Consider the following 20,501-nt stretch of genomic DNA (forward strand, 5'->3'; position numbering starts at 1 on the left):
GTTCAGATACCTTGTTATAATACATCATCATTATTTAGCCTGAATTGTTTACAATAAAAATCTACCATGAAAAAAAAGGCTTATTTTTTCAAATAGTTCAATTTTGGGCAGTCCAACAGTCATGAACTCGTAAGAATCTCTGCAGTTTAAAAAAAAACAAGAAGTCAATCAGAGGCTTGCATACTTCTGCCTGATAATATAACGATGTACGATACTCTTCTGAACCTATTTTCTCCATATTATATGAAGTCTTGTTGAAGTTATGGAGCAGAAACATTAACTCAAAAATGGTTTATCTTGCTGATTACTGTTATCAAAGAATATCAGATTTGTGAATCACATATATGATATGGCAAGAGAAGCTAGAATGGTAGATCTTGAAATATTCAAAGCATTTGACAAGGTCTATCATAAAGGTCTTTGCATGAAAATCAAATTGTGCGGTATAATTGAACGAATACTTAATCGTTTCTGATATTCATAAATAACCTCCCTAATGAAATTGTGTCTGCAGTGGGGTATATTTGGATTACAAAGAACTTCCGCAGCTTACTGAACTCTACATAGGAGACCATGTTTGTTTGCTACATATGAGTAATCATCATTTGATGACCCAAAGTTTTTTTTTTTTTTTTTTTTTTTTTTACAAAGGCATCACCAACATTATCAAGGCCCAGAGGCCACTCAAGGATAAGGGTTAAAGAGTGTACAGTAGAAATTGGTCAATATAGTAATCATTAGTAATGAAAATTTGGTAAATTTAATAACTTATATGGAACGGCTCATCAAGAACTTATTTACTTTAGACTTGAACACAACCATATTGTAGTCAGCCGGAAAGCAGGAAAACGGAAGACAATTCCACAGGCGTGCAGTTCTAAGAAAGAAGCTTTGTTCATGGAATCTACGTTTAGGTTTAGGCACAGATAAAGAGTGGGGGAAATTATTGATAGTGTTTACAGCTAGACGAGTGTTTCTTGTGAAAGTTTGGCGAGGGGGGACCAAAGATTGAAGCTCAGTTGAACACTTTCCATGAAAATAACGATACATCAGAGACAAACTCGCAACATCTCTTCTGTGAGATAGAGGTTGCAAGGAGGAGAAAAGGACATCTCCTACGAGGCTACGAAGATGTGGCAACAGTATTCCATCCTTGGACGTACCTGGCTCTTATATAGGTAGAGAATAGCATCAGCAGTGAGATATCTACTGGATCGATAGAAAGATCCCACCATTTTTCCAGCGGCCTTGGCAACAGATTTGATATACGTGTTCCATTTAAGATCAGGAGTAATGGTCAAGCCCAGAAGCTTGTCAAAACTTGAGGCCTCCTGAAGACGAGAGCCATTCATTTCAATTGATGACAAATGTGGATTAGAATGTTGATGATGTAAAGAGAGAAGCTTGGTTTTAGATGCATTAAAAGTAACCAGCCACTCCTTTCCCCATTGTACTACGTGCTCAAGATCAGAGGAGAGAGAATTGGAGAACTTGGTCGTTTACTGTCTTAGATGTGGTACCATAAATGGTAGTGTCGTCAGCATAAATGTCTACAAATGATGTAAGGATATGATTTGGAAGATCATTAATGTAGATCAGGAAAAGAGTTGGGCCCAGGATGGATCCCTGAGGGACACCGGCATTAATACTGTGAGCTTCTGATTTTTGCCCCTCAACTACTACTCTTATGAACCTATCAGAAAGAAATGATTTAATAATTGAGAAGACTTTTCCAGCTATACCATAGCTAGCGATCTTATGAAGTAAACCTTTATGCCATACCCTATCAAAGGCTTTAGATATGTCAAGAGCAATTGCCCTAGAAAGATTGCCACCGTCGAGAGATTTGCTAATCCTATGCGATATAACTGTAAGGACATCTGCTGTAGATCTAGCAGAACGGAAACCATATTGAGTGTCACTAAGAAGGTTATTTTTGTTGAGATGTTTGATTACTTCTGTATTTAACACAGATTCTAGCAACTTACTCATGACGCACAGGAGACTTATTGGCCTGTACTGAGAGGGGGATGAGCGATCACCTGAATTCTTAAATTAAATAAAGTTACGAGCAGGTTGGTATATGGGTTGGATATATTTGCTGATGACACGACGTTCTATACTGGAAATGTGGGGAAAAATGAATGCAGCAAAAAAATCACTACACCTAAATATTTCTGATTTCAAAATCCCCCATTCAGACCTCAAAGCAATAATCAACAAGTTTGTTAGAAATAAATGGCAAGAAATATGGAACAATCAAGCAAACAACAAACTTCAAAATATCCAACCTAATATCGAGGAATGGTATCGAGGATACCGGAAAATAAGGAAAGAAGAAGTAGTACTAACCAGACTCAGAATAGGACATACCCATATTACTCATTCTCATCTTCTAAAAAATGAAATACCCCCAACATGCATTACCTGTCATGAACCATTTACAGTAAAACACATATTAATCTACTGCCATGATTTTAACTCAATTCGATCAAAATACTACCAATCCAAAGACCTGAAAGACTTATTCAACAATACAGACCCAAACAAAATCTTGAAATTCTTAAAAGAAATAAAACTATATAACAAAATTTAAACCTTCCCATTCTATAGAAACATTAATTACTACACCATTGACCAATATTTAATCTAAAACCGAACATATCACCAATAGCCAGACAGAACCCGGCATTGAATAACCTCTAACGGTTGATATGCCGTTAAACAAACCAATCAATCAATCGACGCACTACTTAGAGTGCTCCTGTAGGCATCATCTCTAATTCACAGTAATCTGTTATTTTATGTCTTGTTTGCTTTGTTTGAATATGAGTCAAAAAAATCATATCTTGAAAAATTGCAAATGGAAATTCCATCAAACTTTTGATCGTAACCAAACTTTTTCATTTTTTTCTTACTCTTTTTATTTCTCCATCTCTTTTTTAGTCTCCCGACAAAGAAGAGCTTCGACCTAGTAATTCACTCTCATTTGTCCATTCGTTTGTTTGTACTTTTCTCAATAACCACCTCTTGAATTCTTTTTGCATTTTGCACAGACATTAGTCATGGTGAAAGTAAATTTTTGCTAGAATGGATTTTTTGGGGTAACGTAAATAAGTTCTTGATGAGCCGTTCCATATAAGTTATCAAATTTAACAAATTTTCATTACTAATGATTATTATATTGTCCAATTTCTACTGTACACTCTTTAACCCTTATCTTTGAGTGGCCTCTTGGCCTTGATAATGAGTTGATACCTATGAAAAAAAAAAGAAAAAGTCCAATGTGAACAAGTTCTAATTGAATCGTCCCCCTAAGTAATCCAAGTTTCAAAATTCCCACTGTTTACTATGCTAAAATCACAATGACTAATGTATACCTATTAACCCTTATCCTCGAGTGGCCTCTGGGCCTTGATAAGTGGTGACACCCTTGTAAAAAAAAAAAAAAAAAAAAAAACTGTTTGCTTACCTATGGGGCATTATAGCGGTAAAATTGTCCCCAAATCATTCGTCCATTCACACTTTTCTCAATAACCACGGCTTGGGTTTTTTTTTTTGACATTTTGTAACAACATTCATCATGGTGAAAGTAAATTTTTCACTCGTGCGGGGGAACCCACATGCTTTACTTGTTCTTTTTCTTCCTCTCTTTCTCTTCTCCGTCTCTAATTTTAGCTTTCTATCTCTCTATTTTTATCTCTTTTTCTCTCACACACGTGCTTTCTCATTCTTTCTATTTCTATCTCATTTCTATCCCTCTCTTTCTATCTTTGTCTCTCTCTTTTTCTCTTTACCTCTTTCTTTCTTCCTCGACTTCTCTTCTCTGTATCTCTTTCTGATAAAGATGTTTAATGTAGTCATAATTATGATGCCTGAACTTTTCTTTTTTAATTTACTTCTGCAGGCTATCCAGTTTGGTTCTCACTGTTTGGACAAGAATTTTGACAAAATGTTAGAACTTTGGACAGAAGTGATATCAGCGTAAGTTTTTCATTATTTTTGTTTAATTATTTCAGATGGATCCTAGCTCATACATTGTTACATAGCTAAAGGATTTAGGTCATTAGAGTCCTCGGTCCTTAGTGTTCTTGGTCTCTAGTGTCCTAGATCTTTAGGCTACCTTTTCATTTGTGTACCAATAGAATACCCATAAGAACTCACTAAAATTTAGATTCCTAGTGTTTTAAATTTATTCCTAAATCCTTGAACCAAGGTCAAATAAATTTTTAAATCCTTGAACCAAGGTCAAATAAATTTTTAAATCCTTGAACCAAGGTCAAATAAATTTTTAAATCCTTGAACCAAGGTCAAATAAATTTTTAAATCCTTGAACCAAGGTCAAATAAATTTTTAAATCCTTGAACCAAGGTCAAATAAAATTTTAAATCCTTGAACCAAGGTCAAATAAATTTTTAAATCCTTGAACCAAGGTCAAATAAATTTTTAAATCCTTGAACCAAGGTCAAATAAATTTATAAATCCTTGAACCAAGGTCAAATAAATTTTTTAATCCTTGAACCAAGGTCAAATAAATTTTTAAATCCTTGAACCAAGGTCAAATAAATTTTTAAATCCTTGAACCAAGGTCAAATAAATTTTTAAATCCTTGAACCAAGGTCAAATAAATTTTTAAATCCTTGAACCAAGGTCAAATAAATTTTTAAATCCTTGAACCAAGGTCAAATAAATTTTTAAATCTTGAACCAAGGTCAAATAAATTTTTAAATCCTTGAACCAAGATCAAATAAATTTTTAAATCCTTGAACCAAGGTCAAATAAATTTTTAAATCCTTGAACCAAGGTCAAATAAATTTTTAAATCCTTGAACCAAGGTCAAATAAATTTATAAATCCTTGAACCAAGGTCAAATAAATTTTTAAATCCTTGAACCATGGTCAAATAAATTTTTAAATCCTTGAACCAAGGTCAAATAAATTTTTAAATCCTTGAACCAAGGTCAAATAAATTTTTAAAACCTTGAACCAAGGTCAAATAAATTTTTAAATCTTGAACTAAGGTCAAATAAATTTTTAAATCTTGAACTAAGGTCAAATAAATTTTTAAATCCTTGAACTAAGGTCAAATAAATTTTTAAATCCTTGAACCAAGGTCAAATAAATTTTTAAATCCTTGAACCAAGGTCAAATAAATTTTTAAATCCTTGAACCAAGGTCAAATAAATTTTTAAATCCTTGAACCAAGGTCAAATAAATTTTTAAATCCTTGAACCAAGGTCAAATAAATTTTTAAATCCTTGAACCAAGGTCAAATAAATTTTTAAATCCTTGAACCAAGGTCAAATAAATTTTTAAATCCTTGAACCAAGGTCAAATAAAATTTTAAATCCTTGAACCAAGGTCAAATAAAATTTTAAATCCTTGAACCAAGGTCAAATAAAATTTTAAATCCTTGAACCAAGGTCAAATAAATTTTTAAATCCTTGAACCAAGGTCAAATAAATTTTTAAATCCTTGAACCAAGGTCAAATAAATTTTTAAATCATTGAATTAGGGTCAAATAAATTTGACCTTATTAGAGTACATGGAGTAAAAGTGGATCATGCAGCTTATTCTTTATTTTATTTTTTTTAATTTTTTTTTTTTTATTACATTTTCACCCCAAACAAAGCACAGTGCCACTTTGATGTAGGGGGCTACTATCAGGGACATAAGTTGCAGGGATACTATGTAGAGAGTTGAACAGTAAGATGTCTATTCACATTACATTTGAACTTCTGCATGTCAGTACAGTTTGGTAAGCAGGAATTTGGAAGGGAATTCCAGAGTCTAGCAGTTCTGGGGAAGAAACTTTTAGAGTAGAAGGCTTTCTTAAATCTAGGGATGTCTACTATTATAGATCATGCTAAAATTGATTGTTATAAATACTAGTTCTGTTCTGAGTGATTGAATAGCGGTTTAGTTTTAAGCTGCCCCCCTTTTGTTCCTTTGGATCGTTGGCAATCCTTTATCAAAGCAACTCAGAAAGTTAGAGTCAGAAATGATTTTGACAAATGATATAACATGTATTGTCAATTTTACTTTTAATAAATGAACTAAGTTTTCTCTCATATTTTTTTACTCTTAACAAAACAGTGGTGGTTGGTATGAATGTTTTATTTCAGGCCGAGATGTCACTGTTCTGTCCTAAGTTTGAGGTCAAAACCTCAACAAAACAAATATTACCAGTACACAAATGAAAAGGTACACTAAAGACCTAGGACACTTATGCCAAAGATACTTATGCCAGGGACACTAATAACCAGGACACTAATGACCAGTCACCATAACTAAGATATAGACGCTTGCATTTGATTTTTTTCTGCAACAACAGCATCACACATCCAAAATACAACTAATTTTTACACCATCAGAGTTTGTGTTTTCTTCTGCGAGTCAGCATTGCTATTTTTTTTTTTTTGTACTTGTAAACCAATGGTTGTACCCTCAGCAATCATCAGCGCCATTGATGACATGGCTAGAATAAGAAATGAAGATAAAGAGAAAACTATGATGCACAAACATTGGGATCAACAGTCGTCAAGGACTTGCATACGGTTTTAATTTGCCTTTTTAAGAATCTGATATGATAAAGATCTCTCTTCTATGTTTTTCTTTTTTGTTTTTTTTTAGGCCTAATTTTTCTGACCATAATCGCTTGACCACTCTGATACGAATGTCTGCATCTGACATGGCCGCTAGTCTGGCCGGCAGTGGACACCGATATGCCATGACTCATTCTGCTTCAACTTTGACTCCACTGGCCAAATGGAATGAGGTGTTTTCAGGAGTCACACAGGTTTGTAAAAATATATATTTCCCTTTTGTATCATAAAAAGAACATTTTTTTTATAACAAGTTGACATACTCGTCTCTGTTGGGTTCAGAGATCATAATTACGTTTGAGATTGACGAAAGATGAACCCTTATCTATGGAAAAGCTGGACAATAGAATTTGCTTTAGAACAGTGTTAAATCTAAAAATCTAAACATCAATTATTTTCAATCAATATCGCATGGTAGACTCATCCATTTTTCTCTGATAGTGAGCTTTAAAGATTGCAATCAGAGAAAAATGCAAGAAAAATTCAGTATAGGTATTACAAATGATTTTATGTTGTTTTTGTTAAATATTAATTTATATTATCAATATATCTATAAAAGTGTTGAAGACAATTCTCAACCTATATACTCAACAAATTTTTTATCTACAGACTTGAAATATATAGGGTAATCAGACATTTAGAAAACTTTTAAATCTGTTTTTATCTGGAAAAAAGGGCAGCTAAGAGGTAAAAATTGAAAATGTTGGGGTGGGGCGCATTGGATTTTTATTTATTTGTCAGCTGTTTCACAAATGATCATGTATGAATCATTCACATTTCAGATTCCTTATATTAAGAATAAGTAGGTTTGAAAACACTTTTTAAAGAGTGTGTCAAGCTGGCTTAATGGTTATCATACTTGACTCCCTATCTTGTTTTCGATCTCAGCTCGAGCATTTTAAAAAAAAAATTTTTTTTTACTTAAAAGAAGTAAACTATTCAGAAAAAACATAATACTCACATGCATATGTCTCAGTTTCTATATGAATTAAAATATAATATTTATGCGTATTTAACGCCAGGTGGCCTGCTAGTTATTAATAAGCTAGACTTTTTAACATATTAAAAATGGGCAAAAGTTATAGCCCATTGACTTAGATGAGTGTTTTCTATCAAATTGATGGTGGATTTGATTAAATTTGTATTTTTGCATAAAATACCAATCCATATTGATCGTTGCTAATCCCTCAATATGCATCAAACGGGTACCATAATACTTAGTTTGCTGCACCTTATTATAAAACGGTCCATACAAAATTTCAGCCAGATTTGGTCCAGTAGTTTCCGAGAAAAAGTGAAATGGACAGACAGACAGATATAATATGAATATTATTAAACGAAGAATCATTTTTAGTAAAAATATGATTTTTAAAAAAATTTTCTTTTTCTTTAAAAAAAAATGAAACATCAGGTCAAATTCTGTGGCCATTTTGTTTTGATTTTGCTTCTTTACATAATGTTGACACACTTCCAGTGGGTTTTTCTCAATTTTACATGCATAATACTGAGTGGATTTTAAATGGAAATGATTCATCATTTATTAATATACTAGCAAGGACACCCGACATTGCCTGGGATTGTATGATGATCAACAAATTTTCCACACTTCTAATACTTGTATTGTCATCAGAACCCGTGAAATTGCTCTTTTTTCAATCAAATCAATTGACTGCCTGCTCTAATCAGAGACCCACCATGATTCACCGAGTGAAAGCCTCATATGCCTCCCCACAGTGCCTTAGTCCACAATTCATTGTAGTTTACATTGTTGATTTTATAAAATTATTTTTTATATAACGGCTTGAATTAAAGTTTAAAATGCAAAAGTCAAGTATCACAGTTCAATTGTGCTCTAAACAGAAATATCCATTTTGAATGCGCCATGCTCTTATAAAAAAAAACTGTTGATTTTATATGCTGGACCCTTTTGCTTGTGTGGTGATAAAACTTTTCGATTACATTTGTATAAGGTGTTAACTTTACTCAAACTCAAATCGTTCGATTCTTATCGGCAGCATTCATTACAAAAACTTTCTAAGAAGCTTCCAGTACATTTGTGTGAAAATAAAAAAAACTTGGCCCAGCTGTTTCAGAGTCGATAGGGAACAAATTCACACAGACACACAGTGCATTTTATATACGAGTAAAGATAACAGAACAACATAAATTATTTGTAGTCTATACCAATTTTTTTTCTCATATTCTTGTCTGACTGCAATTTTTAAACGTTACTCACTCTTACCTTGGTTGCCAGTAGTAACGCTCTGCTGATTCGTAATGGCAGAAATTTAGGAACTTGGTCCATCCTCTTGCATTCACCTTTTCATCAGCACATCTATTCATACTATGCCTATTTTGCATATGTCTTTCTCCAAATTTAATCCTCCTCTGATATGTTATCAAATCTAAGCTTGTCTCCAAGACTCACATTACATATCTATCACATGTACCCCCTCAACATATATACCCTTGACAAGCAGCAAAATCCCACCCCTACACAGTAGAGATCTCCAGATGCCAGAAAGCCTTCTACTCTAATAGTTTCTTCCCTAGAACTGCTAAACTTTGGAATTCCCTTCCGGGTTCCTGCTTCCCTGACTTTACTGACATGCAGAAGTTCAAATGTAATGTAAACAGACATCTTGCTGCTACGTAATATCCGTGCAATTTCTGTCCCAGAAAGTAGCTCCCTACATCAAAGTGGCACCGTGCCTTGGGGTGAAAATGCAATAAAAAAAATATTCATATATTATTCTCATATCATTTCTCTCGATGCAACACATCTTCAAGATTTTATTTCCAAACATCATCACCCTGCCTACACCTGCCTGATAGACTCTTCTCTTGGTTGACAGTGGTAATGTTCTGCTGGTTTGTGATGACAAAAGTTCTATGAATTTATTCCATTCATTCCTAACTTTTGCAATCGCATCAGCACCAGATCCTCCCTGTGCTCCAATGGCATCATCAAGATTATAAAACTTCTGAACCTCAATAGTCTCGTCAAACAAATATTCTTTTTCCACATCTGAGTTATCATCTGTCTTTATTGTCGTACATTTATTGCACACGAACTGGTTATCATCTGTTATTAACTTGTACTTCCACAGCACTTCTTTTGTGTCCAATGCTTCAACAATCCCTCCTTGCCAGATGCCTTCGCTAGTTCAGCCATGCGCTTTGCCGAAACCCAGGTGATCTGATTCATGAAGTCATCGACCCAGCACTACCACCGGATTGGAAGAAACGCTGTGGTGGCTAACTCAAGCCCTGGTTTAGGACAGTGAAATGATTCTTGGCCCCTGCCTCTATGCGCTCTGCCTATGAAACCATGAACAGCTCACATTTATAGTGGCAACAGCCTCTGACTGCCACGTCTGGTCGGCCATTATACAAGATGTAGTGAACTTGTTGGATCGAGCCGGCTCAACCGATCTAGGGTGAACGCTGCAACAACCAACCAATGCTTACATGTACGACAAAACATTGACTTGTTCCTAACTCTTTCTACAAACTGAACCGGGAAACGTTGTCGGAAGTCTAGATGAATCATATTTAGGTCAGAAAAGGATTTCTGTGAACTTTCCGACACTACAACCACTGATCATCACTTTTGTTAACTCTTAGACTTTTGCTTTCCATAAAATTCCTCCGAATCTTTAACTTGACAAATAAACATTCCATGTGATTTGGTGAGTCACTATCTTAAAAACTAAACAGAAAATTCCATGAGCAAAGTTTCTTTCCTAGAACTGTCCATCTGTGGCTGTTTCACAGCTGACTGTTTTCAAATGTAATGTGAATAAATTCTTGTTGACCCCAGTCCTCTTAAATACCAAAACTCGACCCAAGTTCTCGTAGTCTACCTGACATTTATTAACTCATCCTTAAGTGACCCTTGAGCTTTAATAAGTGATGACTCTCTAGTAAAAAAAAAAAAAAAAAAAAATTCTCTCAACCACTTTCAAGTCCTGATTCATTGAAGTCTGGAAAATCTGGTTATGATTGATAGTATTTTAAACCATGGAAAGGCAAAAAAATTATAAATTACAGCTTTTTTTTTTCTTTAAACATGACTCAATCCCAAAACAGATTTTGTGTTATAAAAAAACTAATAGCCTTGGTGCCCGGTGTTGCCTGGGTGTTTGGAGGTGTGTATTGAGCAAAAACAAAAAAAAAATATGTGATGTCTTTGCTGTTGCGTTCATCACCAAACCGAAAGTGACGTAGGTTTAAATTAAGGCTAGTCAATCGAAAAGAGGGGATGACTCTCGAAAATATCGACGAAAAAAAGTGACCCCTCCCTGTAGAAAAGTGCCTGGTTGAGGGTGAAGGAATTAATGTTTTTAGCCAATTTTCCGAAGAGTCGAGCTTCAAAACGATACTGATCTCGTAAAAATCCGTCACCTCTGTCAAAAGTTTTAGACATACATACATAGATACATTTAAACAGACAGGAGAGATTTATATTGTAGATGTAGGAAAGAAAGGTCTTGGGGAAACAAACGTTGATTAACTCACATTTAATAAAAGATCACTTGATGTTGCGCAGAAGGTCAGTAAATATTGAAAGAAAATGATGCAACAGTTTTCTTGTTTCATTCCAACGTGATTGTTCCATCTTTTTTCTGTTGTAGGTAAACATGATGAAACAGCTGGCAGAAATGGAAGACGTCTCCGAAGTTGTTCAAAAACTTCAGTTGATTGCCAAAGAACTTCTCACGATTAAGAATCTCCGGTAAGAATAAAAAATGTCTTTTCTCATTTTTGTATTTTTTTTCATTTTTTTTTTAAATTTAACTGAATTAAATTTATGAGTGTGACTATTTTGTTAACTGGTAAAAAAAAAAAATTGTCCCTTTTTTTTCTTTTTTTTTTTTTTAAACTCAAAAAGACTGATAATTGTGCTAGAGCATTACTCCCTCTGATTTTCTCTGCTTGCGGTAACAGTTCATAGAAACTGAGGGATAAACGTCCATGACTGATATGTGCCCACTGCAAGCAAACAGTGGCTGTATACAGGCGTGAACCTGGAACCATTTGATTTTGGAGTCGTGATAATGTAAAAGTAGGTGATGTTGGCAATCCAAAATGACTGAATAATGATTTTTGTTCGGAGATCAATACATTTTTCGGTACTCCTGCAGTATTTTACCCACCGATTTCACGATCTTAGCCGAGCGTTGACGAACGCTTTCGGCGTTAACGCCGACGAAAGCCGAGAATTCGGAGCTACGGTGCAAGAACGCTAAAAGTATGTGAATATCAACAACATTACAAGGAAAAGATATTACACACACACAACAAAATGGATAAAATTAATACAAAAAATTTGGATAAAATAAATCACAAACACTTACCGTAAGTGTTTTTAAAGTAAAATAAATTTATTTTGTTGAATATTTTTTTTTTTGGTTCATTTTGTTTTCCGATAGCTTTTTTTTTGGGGGGGGGGGTAAGCAACAGTAATAAACACTTCAATGTTTTTTTTTTGTTTGTTTTTAACAAAACGTTATTAAACAGTAACAACAATGTTTTTTTTTTGTTTTTTTTTTCAGTAATGTTTGTGGGGGGGGGACAACAATTACTGTTTATCTTTAGTTCCGACTGGAAGATTTTCTACTGACTGTAGAGGCAAAGTAGGGAGCAAAGGGTTTTCAGAGGATGTGGAAAGAAGCTCCTTCCCAAACCGGGTAGCCTTCCGCGATTTGATTTATTATGGAGACAAAAGGGTTGTGTCCAAATTTTTGTCTCCACATAAATTCGCATAAATATGTTTCCAACAGCTCCCGGGTTTTTTTTTTATCGCTAAATTAAATAGCTGAAATGAAAGGCTGTGTATTTTTACTTTGAACAATAAAATAACTGAAATGAAACGCTATGTGTGTAATTTCAATGAAAATTATTCGTCTGCTGTGCGTTCGTTTGAAGCGCCCTGATTGGCTGATAGAGTATCGTACCGCTCGCCATGTTCCGGCGTTTTCCGACGGATGTCGATCAACGCTCAGCTAAGATCGTGAAATCGGTGGGTAAAATACTGCAGGAGTACCCATTTTTCGATGCCATGTCGTCATGTGCATGATTTTTGGACAGGTGTCAGGTTGTCTCTTGATTTTAGGAGCGTTGCCAATGAACAGAAGAATTTATTTACAAACCAATTTCATTGATCAGATTTTGCTATTTGACAATATTTGGATTTATCAACATCATTTTCAATATCTTTCTACAATTTTTAATCACTTTCTCAAACATTGAAATTTTCAAAGTTTATTTTAGCAATTTTATTACTTTTCTTTTGCTAGTAATTTCCTCTGAGTGAAAAAGCTTAATTTTTAAAATTTTATGCAATAAGGAATATTTTTTGTTGTATTTTTTGTTTTTTTAATCTTTCATGAATTAATAATGTACATTTTTATTTGTCATCATTATATTTTGTCTTATATTAATGCTCTATTTATAATATTGAATATCCCTTGAACATGAACATTTTTTGTTGTTTTTTTTTTTTTTCAAACAAAAAATTTTTAAATTTGGTATAATTATGACATGAAGAAAATGTTTATTTCAAACAAAACATGCATTAGAATTCAAGAAAATATCATAGATTTTGAATTTATTTGAAAAAAGAAAAAAAAACACTCTTTTTATGTCATAATTGCACCAGATATTTTGAATTCTAATGATTGTGTTTCATTTGAAAAAAAATCTTTTTTTCATGGCACAAAACATCAGATATTTTAAAATATTGTACTTGTACATCATTTCTTCACATCTTGAAAAAGTCTTGAAATAAAGACAAAACATTGCTGATAAATAATTTTATTTTTTCATTTTCCATATGTGTGTGTGAATAAAATACATATCTCAAAAATTGAAAAGTCGTGAAGACAGAATATATGAAAGACAAAACAAATTAAACAACAAAAATAAAAAACAAAAATTATTTTCTTTTTTACTTTTGACTCTCTCTACAAAAAGCCAAACCAAACATCATGAATAAATATTTGGAGATTTAAAAAACTTGAAACATAAAATCTTTTAAGAAAATCATCGGATTTAGCATTAAATAACCAGAAAAGAGATAATATGCCATAAAACAAAACAACTGAACCAAACATCATAAATAAATATTTGACAATATAAAGAACATTTTCTTAAGACATTTATTGATCTAAACAAAACAGGTCAATCTATATGCATATATAGAAGATAAATTCAGAATTTTTGCTTTGAAATAAATTTACTATATATCTGCTCCAATAGTGCTCAAAACTAAAATGTTACTAATAACATGTTTTACTTACATTTTGCATATCATTATGTGATATATTCTAATTTTCATATCTTATCTTCCCTAATTCATGTATAGAGCTTCTGTGAACACGGGTGCTGAGTTCATGCCTGTTACGGTTCAAAAACTGGATCAATTTTTTAAAGTCCTCCCAGGAGAGTTTTGTGAATCCAACATCTTGACAAAAGTAAGTTTGGTATTTATTTTTTTACTCTGAATAATCTGAGTTAATTCAATCTAATATTTTATATAAAAAACAATAGTATACGTCAATTGTGAGACGACATATCTCTGTTTAACATACGAAAAATGGCTCAGTGGGCTTTCTACATATATTTACTGTGGCCGGTCGTCCAATATGTTTTTCAGTCTATATAATTTCTAAAAAATCAACTTTTGTCATCGTCTTGATATATACACTTGGCAGCAAAATAAAACACACAGCTGGTTATGAAATATTTTGTTTATTCAAATCAACCTTTTCGATTTCAGAATGACACTTATGATATTAGTGATGGCACGTGTGGCGTGTTTGGCAATGTGTTGTTTGTCTTGCACGTCGTCATCACCGCTTTCTCTCCTTTTTTCATTGTGTGCTATGTTAAAGCATTCCACCATGTATTGTCTTGAACTGTCTGTCTCCTGACCTAATCTCCCATTTTGACTTCTTTGACGTCATTCCCAGTCACCTAGATCCAGGATCTGACTGACTTTCCTTTGACGTCATTTCCGGGGCACCTGACAAATATCCAACAATATAAGCAATCATTTTTAAAACCAAATTTGATGCTAAAAGATTTACCTTTTTTTTTCAATAAATGAAAATAATATGTATCAAATCATTGTCAAACTATAACGATCACTGTGTATAAGCTGAATTGAATATATTTTGTATAATTTTTCCACTTTCTTTTTTCTCATAGGAAGATTTTTCACCAACTTCTACACAGACTCATCTTCAGATGCCGTTCACTGTTAATTATGTGTCGAAATCAGTTCCAGCTGTTCATTACACACATCCAGATTCACCAAGGTTTGTAAAAAATATCATTTCTATAAATTAAAATTCATCAATCTATAAGTAATAACAGACTTGAAAGTTTTTAAATTTTCATTTTTGTCTTGAAAAGACCACATTTCTATTCTTACCTTGAAAAATCCTTTAAAATAAGGAAAATGTTTTGAAAAGGCCTTGTAAAATCGTATTCCTAATGTCAAGTAAAAATCTGTGTCAAAATATTAAAATAAAATTGAAATAAATGCAATTAAATTATTTTTTAAGTATTAATAAAAATACCATTTAAAATGCATCTTAAATATTAAAAATACAATCGAAATAGATTGCTCTGAAATAGTATTGTGGATAAAAGAGTTATGTCCCTTTATGAAATGGTGGTTTTGGTGTATTCTCTCTTAGCTGTTGCTATTTCTTTCTTGCAATTACTTCTAGATTTTATAAACTTTTGTTTGTTTGTACTGGACTTATGTTGGATAAATCTGTAGTATGCTGTCTTTGAGTAATGGCAGCTGTGCAAGCAGAAGTAAACCATTGGGGAGAGTGGGGTTTGCTATATAACTTACGTGTAGAAACATGTGCTTCAATTGCCACTTTGAACCATTCAGTGGTTTCATTTGCACACTGTTCTGCAGGAAGAGAAAAGATTTTTCGTCATGGGGCATCTCTGATGAGATCTTTGATGGCTTCCTAGTCAGCCTTTTATAGTACCTTGTAGTTTCTAGCAATGGCTCTTCAGTTTTGGGTCGAGAGTTTAGGGTGATTCTTACCATTATCAAAGCATGATCAACATTCCCGTGAAGATAGAATACACCAAAACCATCAGAAAATGCATTGAAGTGCAGAAATTAGGAACTCATGATTTCTGGAAAATCTACAACAGTGTAGTAAATAATGGGCAATCAACAATCCCTTCACTATCCAACAATCATGAGGTTGCTTGTACGGCGACTGAGAAGGCTAACATCCTTGTCAATTAGTTAGCATCAAACTCTACCTGGTACCAGTTTACAAGAATTATAGCAAAAAAAACTGACACATTAACTTATTGCCCATAAGCCTCCTCTCTCTCTTCGCCAAAATATTTGAGTTCATAATTAATCAAGCTCTAGTCCACCAACTTACAGTTGTTAAACTTCTGTCTGACAAACAATATGGATTTAGGAAAGCTCGTTCCACTGCAGATATCCTAACTGTAATCTCTGAACGTGTATACTATGCTATGGGGATTCCCATAAGTTTTATCTTATGTGTTTTCATGAGAACGGTTGATATGTACGAATTGGCCAATAAGTTTCTCTATTAAATGATGAGAATTTCTTAGCAAGAAATCAATAATATTTCATCGTTTTCTACGTTTTTATATATGTGAACAATCAATAATATTTAATTTTGTAGACATATTTGTTCATTGTTTTCAATATGTGATACTAAAAGCTGTCCTCAACCTTACAAACCGAGATGACCAAGTGAGATTATTACATTGTACTCTCTTCAAGAAGTGTGAAGGGTCTATATATATATATATGTAAGGTGTGTATATAATAAGTTTCTTTGTGTCGTCTAGTGTTTCATAATATTCCTTGTAGATGCATGTATAACTGTGTTACATAAATACATTACACATATAGTTACAGTTTCAACAGGAGATATAATAATTTATAAACAAACAGTTCCTTACAATAAACGAACGGGACATCTTTCTTTTCATTTGCAAAACTCAATCATATTCAGGTCAAAAAGGAGGAGAACATGCCTGGTCCATCAAGTGATTTTGATTAATGAGTTTATAAAAGTTGCAAGAAGGAACGAGAATTGGTTATATTTTCAGACAACTTTTATTCCAAATGCTTTCTCGTTGAAAGATTGCAAGCATCTTAAATTCTACTTCCCCTGGCGTATAAGGCCGTAAGGCCCTGTTGCTAGCTGACCCCGTTTCCAACTCTCCGTCTACTGACTAATACTGTATACGTCTAACTCTCAATTGCTATTATGTCATTCAACTCGCATCTTTTAACATGCGACTTTAAATCATGTTTTCTTTAATCAGATCTGTTATTTTTAAATCTAATTTTTTGAGTATTTTAACACTCTTTTCATCAAGGTTGTATTCCTAGTCTTTGGTTTATTGTTCTACTAATCCATTCCAAATTCCACAAATAATAATGTTCTTTATTTTTAACTTTTAATAATAATAATAGTAATAGTAGTAGTAGTAGTCGTCGTCGATTTGTTTTAGCTGCGGTCCTAAACTTATGAGGAGTTGACCAAGGAGTGGATGTGGCCAGCTGTAGTAAGCTAAGGGACAGTTGGATGTGTCCAACATATATTTGAAAGTCAATATATTTGTAGGATACTGACTGTTCAAAGAAAACAATGAGAGAATGATCTTGAGTGTTGATGGGCAGAACATCGACTGAAACAAGTCATAAGTTAAATGACGAATGATGGGGTTAGTCTTAATTAGGTTCCTGAACTTGAGAGATGGGAGGCTTAACTCAAATTTTTGCACTGATCTGAGAAAATAATTAAGACAAAATTATTTACAAACAGAATTTGATCTCAAAACAGTAGAATCATAAAATATATTAAAAAAAAAACTTCAAGGAAACAAACGTTGATTAACTCAGTATCAGTATAATAATATATACAATATATATATATATTTTTTTCCTATTTTAAAATTATTTTCCTCCTTCAAAAAAACTTTGATGTTTTTTTTTTATTATTAAATCTTTTTTTACTTTCAGGTTAAGTGTTTTGGCCAGATTGATGTCAGCAAAATTTCTTCACAGAGAAATCAGGTTAATATTTGTTTCTCAAAATTATATGTAATTCGTTATTATCTTCTTCTTTGCATGTTTTTTGAAGCATATGGTGATACAACAGTTTCCTACTTTTTTATTGCAATAGTGTTGTATTCTGCAAGATCATTCAAGCTGCAAGTTTTTTTCTTTGAATTCATATAATAAATATGAAAGTATAAAAATAAAATTATTGAAATCAAAATAAAATTTCAAACATAAAAATAAAACGTATTCATAATATTGCCAAAAAAGTTTTTAAAAAAAAAGCACAAAAAAGTTTTTTCAATAATTCTTTGAAAAACAAAACTAATTTCAATATTTCTTAATTAAAATAAGACTAAAAAGAACTTTTGAATGATTATTAAATAAAAAAGAACGACTGGAAAAACGTAAAAAAAAAAAAGATGACAACCACAGGGGAGATATAAATGTGAAAGAAAAAAGTGAAGGAACTGATTTGCTTTGTCACTGCTTGTGGTAGCAGCCATGCTGGAAGTTAGGAAGTACATTAGCTGACTATTACCAAAATTTCATTCCGAAAAGGAATTCTAATCCATCAAATTCATTTCAGCTTAAATTTGGATTATAAGCTTGTGAGTGTAAGAAGTCAAAATTGAATTTTAGTAAGAAATATTATTAATTACTAATTAATTAATTTACATTAAATTTAATTTAAAAACGGTATGAATTACTGTTCTAATGTTAAAGGTTATGTTTAGCAGTAGTTAACAAAGCAAAAATATTGGATTCAAAATTCAAATATACAATAAATAAATGATACCAAAGGCAAGATAAGTTGGCTGGATAAGTTCTTTTGTGTTTTAACTTATTTTAAAGTGTTTTCCAATTGAATACACAGCTAATATGCGGCAAGTGTGAATTCTGTCAGACTGAGAAACAAACATGACACACATTAGACGATGACGGGAATATTTCTGTCAATCTCTGGAATTTCAAACTGAGTCCCTTATTTAATCTGTCAACCTTTGGAATTTCAAACTGAGTCCCTTATTTAATCTGTCAATCTCTGGAATTTCAAACTGAGTCCCTTATTTAATCTGTCAACCTTTGGAATTTCAAACTGAGTCCCTTATTTAATCTGTCAACCTTTGGAATTTCAAACTGAGTCCCTTATTTAATCTGTCAACCTTTGGAATTTCAAACTGAGTCCCTTATTTAATCTGTCAACCTTTGGAATTTCAAACTGAGTCCCTTATTTAATCTGTCAACCTTTGGAATTTCAAACTGAGTCCCTTATTTAATCCATGGCAGTAACATACTCTCATTTCATCAGCTATGACTGCGTAGAAGTCTTAAGTAATTCACAATTATTTTTCAAGTGTCATCCGTTCTGATGAGTGACAAAAGATTCCCAAGTTCGACAAGATGGATCTGAAGAAGATCGGAGGTTACATTGGCCGAAATGTTGTGAAAATGAGAACAATAGTTCATGTAATACAAACATTTAATAATTGTTAATGTTCTTTTATTTAAGGATTTTTGCTTTAAGTGTCTTATATATATGCATATATATTTTTACTTTTTCATCCCAAACAAGGCACATTACCACTTTGGTGTAGGGGGCTACTATCAGGGGCATCAACTACTGGAATACTATGTAGGGACTTGGGCAGCAAGATGTTGGTTCACGTTACACTTGAACTTCTGCATGTCAGTACAGTTGAGGAAGCAGGGATCTGGAATGGAATTCCAAAGTCTAGCGGTTCTGGGGAAGAAACTACTGGAGTAGAAAGATCTTTTACATCTAGGGATCTCTACTGTGTGGGGGTGGGATTTAGCAGCCTGTCGGGTTTGTCAAGGGTGTTTACGTCGTGGGGGCACAAGTGCTTGCAGTTCATCAGAGCATTCACCATTAAAATACTTGTAGAACAGGCAGAGGGATGCAACATTTCGTCGATGGGACAGAGGCTGAAGCTTAGATGCCAGTTCAGGACCTATCATATTGACGACTCTCCTTTGTACCTTGTCTAGGAGCGAGAGACTAGTAGCAGATGCACCAGCCCAAATATGACAACAATACTCCATACATGGGCGAATAGTGGCCTTATAGAGGTACAGGATACTTTCAGGTGTTAATAGTTTTCTAGCACGGCAGAGAGAGCCTACCTTCTTCGCAGCAGCCCTGGCAATGCTTTCAATGTAATTGTTCCAACTCATGTTTCCTGTGAACGTTAGGCCAAGGAGTTTGAAAGATGTACTCTCAGATAAAGAGTATTTCGCCATTGCTATAGGTGGTAGAGAAGGTTTCTTGTAATTGTTGAAGGAAACAAGTTTAGTCTTGGCAGCATTGAATGTGAGCATCCATTTTTGTCCCCATTCCACTACAGATTGGAGGTCATCCTCTAGTGTTTCTGCCATTTCTTTAGATATGTGTTCATTTGTTTTCTTGCCATGACTGTTATAGAGTGTGGTGTCATTAGCATATATACCCATCTCAGAGGCAATTTTGTTGGGGAGGTCATTTATGAATATTAGGAACAATAGAGGTCCAAGGATAGACATCACTTCCAAGTGGCAGGAGTCGTGGAGTGCCTGCAAGAATAACAAGCTCCAGCAGGTGAAGCCCAACCTCAGGAAAAGAACGGAGGAAACAGTGATGACAAGACTAGAAGAAGTCAAACTAACAAGAATAAAAATAGGCCATACTCACTTAACCCACTCATATCTCCTAAAAAAAGAAAGCCAACCCATCTGTATACCTTGTCAAACACCACTCACAATCAAACACATATTAATTGAATGTACTGATTTTGTAACAGTAAG

The 20,501-nt window shown here is 33.4% G+C and overlaps 1 protein-coding gene across 1 annotated transcript in view; it reads left to right on the top strand.

Moving 5' to 3' along the window:
- Positions 1-20,501, top strand: part of LOC145254736 (presequence protease, mitochondrial-like) — a 98,796-nt gene that overhangs the window by 67,334 nt on the left and 10,961 nt on the right. Inside the window, exons 18-23 of the mRNA XM_080113470.1 lie at positions 3,908-3,984; positions 6,633-6,798; positions 11,242-11,342; positions 13,974-14,082; positions 14,819-14,928; positions 17,661-17,714. Coding sequence (XP_079969596.1) covers positions 3,908-3,984; positions 6,633-6,798; positions 11,242-11,342; positions 13,974-14,082; positions 14,819-14,928; positions 17,661-17,714 — 617 coding nt within the window. The remainder of the gene's footprint in view (positions 1-3,907; positions 3,985-6,632; positions 6,799-11,241; positions 11,343-13,973; positions 14,083-14,818; positions 14,929-17,660; positions 17,715-20,501) is intronic.

Source organism: Euprymna scolopes, chromosome 30 (assembly GCF_053919585.1).
Source record: "Euprymna scolopes isolate OS-2025 chromosome 30, ASM5391958v1, whole genome shotgun sequence".
NCBI lineage: Eukaryota > Metazoa > Mollusca > Cephalopoda > Sepiida > Sepiolidae > Euprymna > Euprymna scolopes.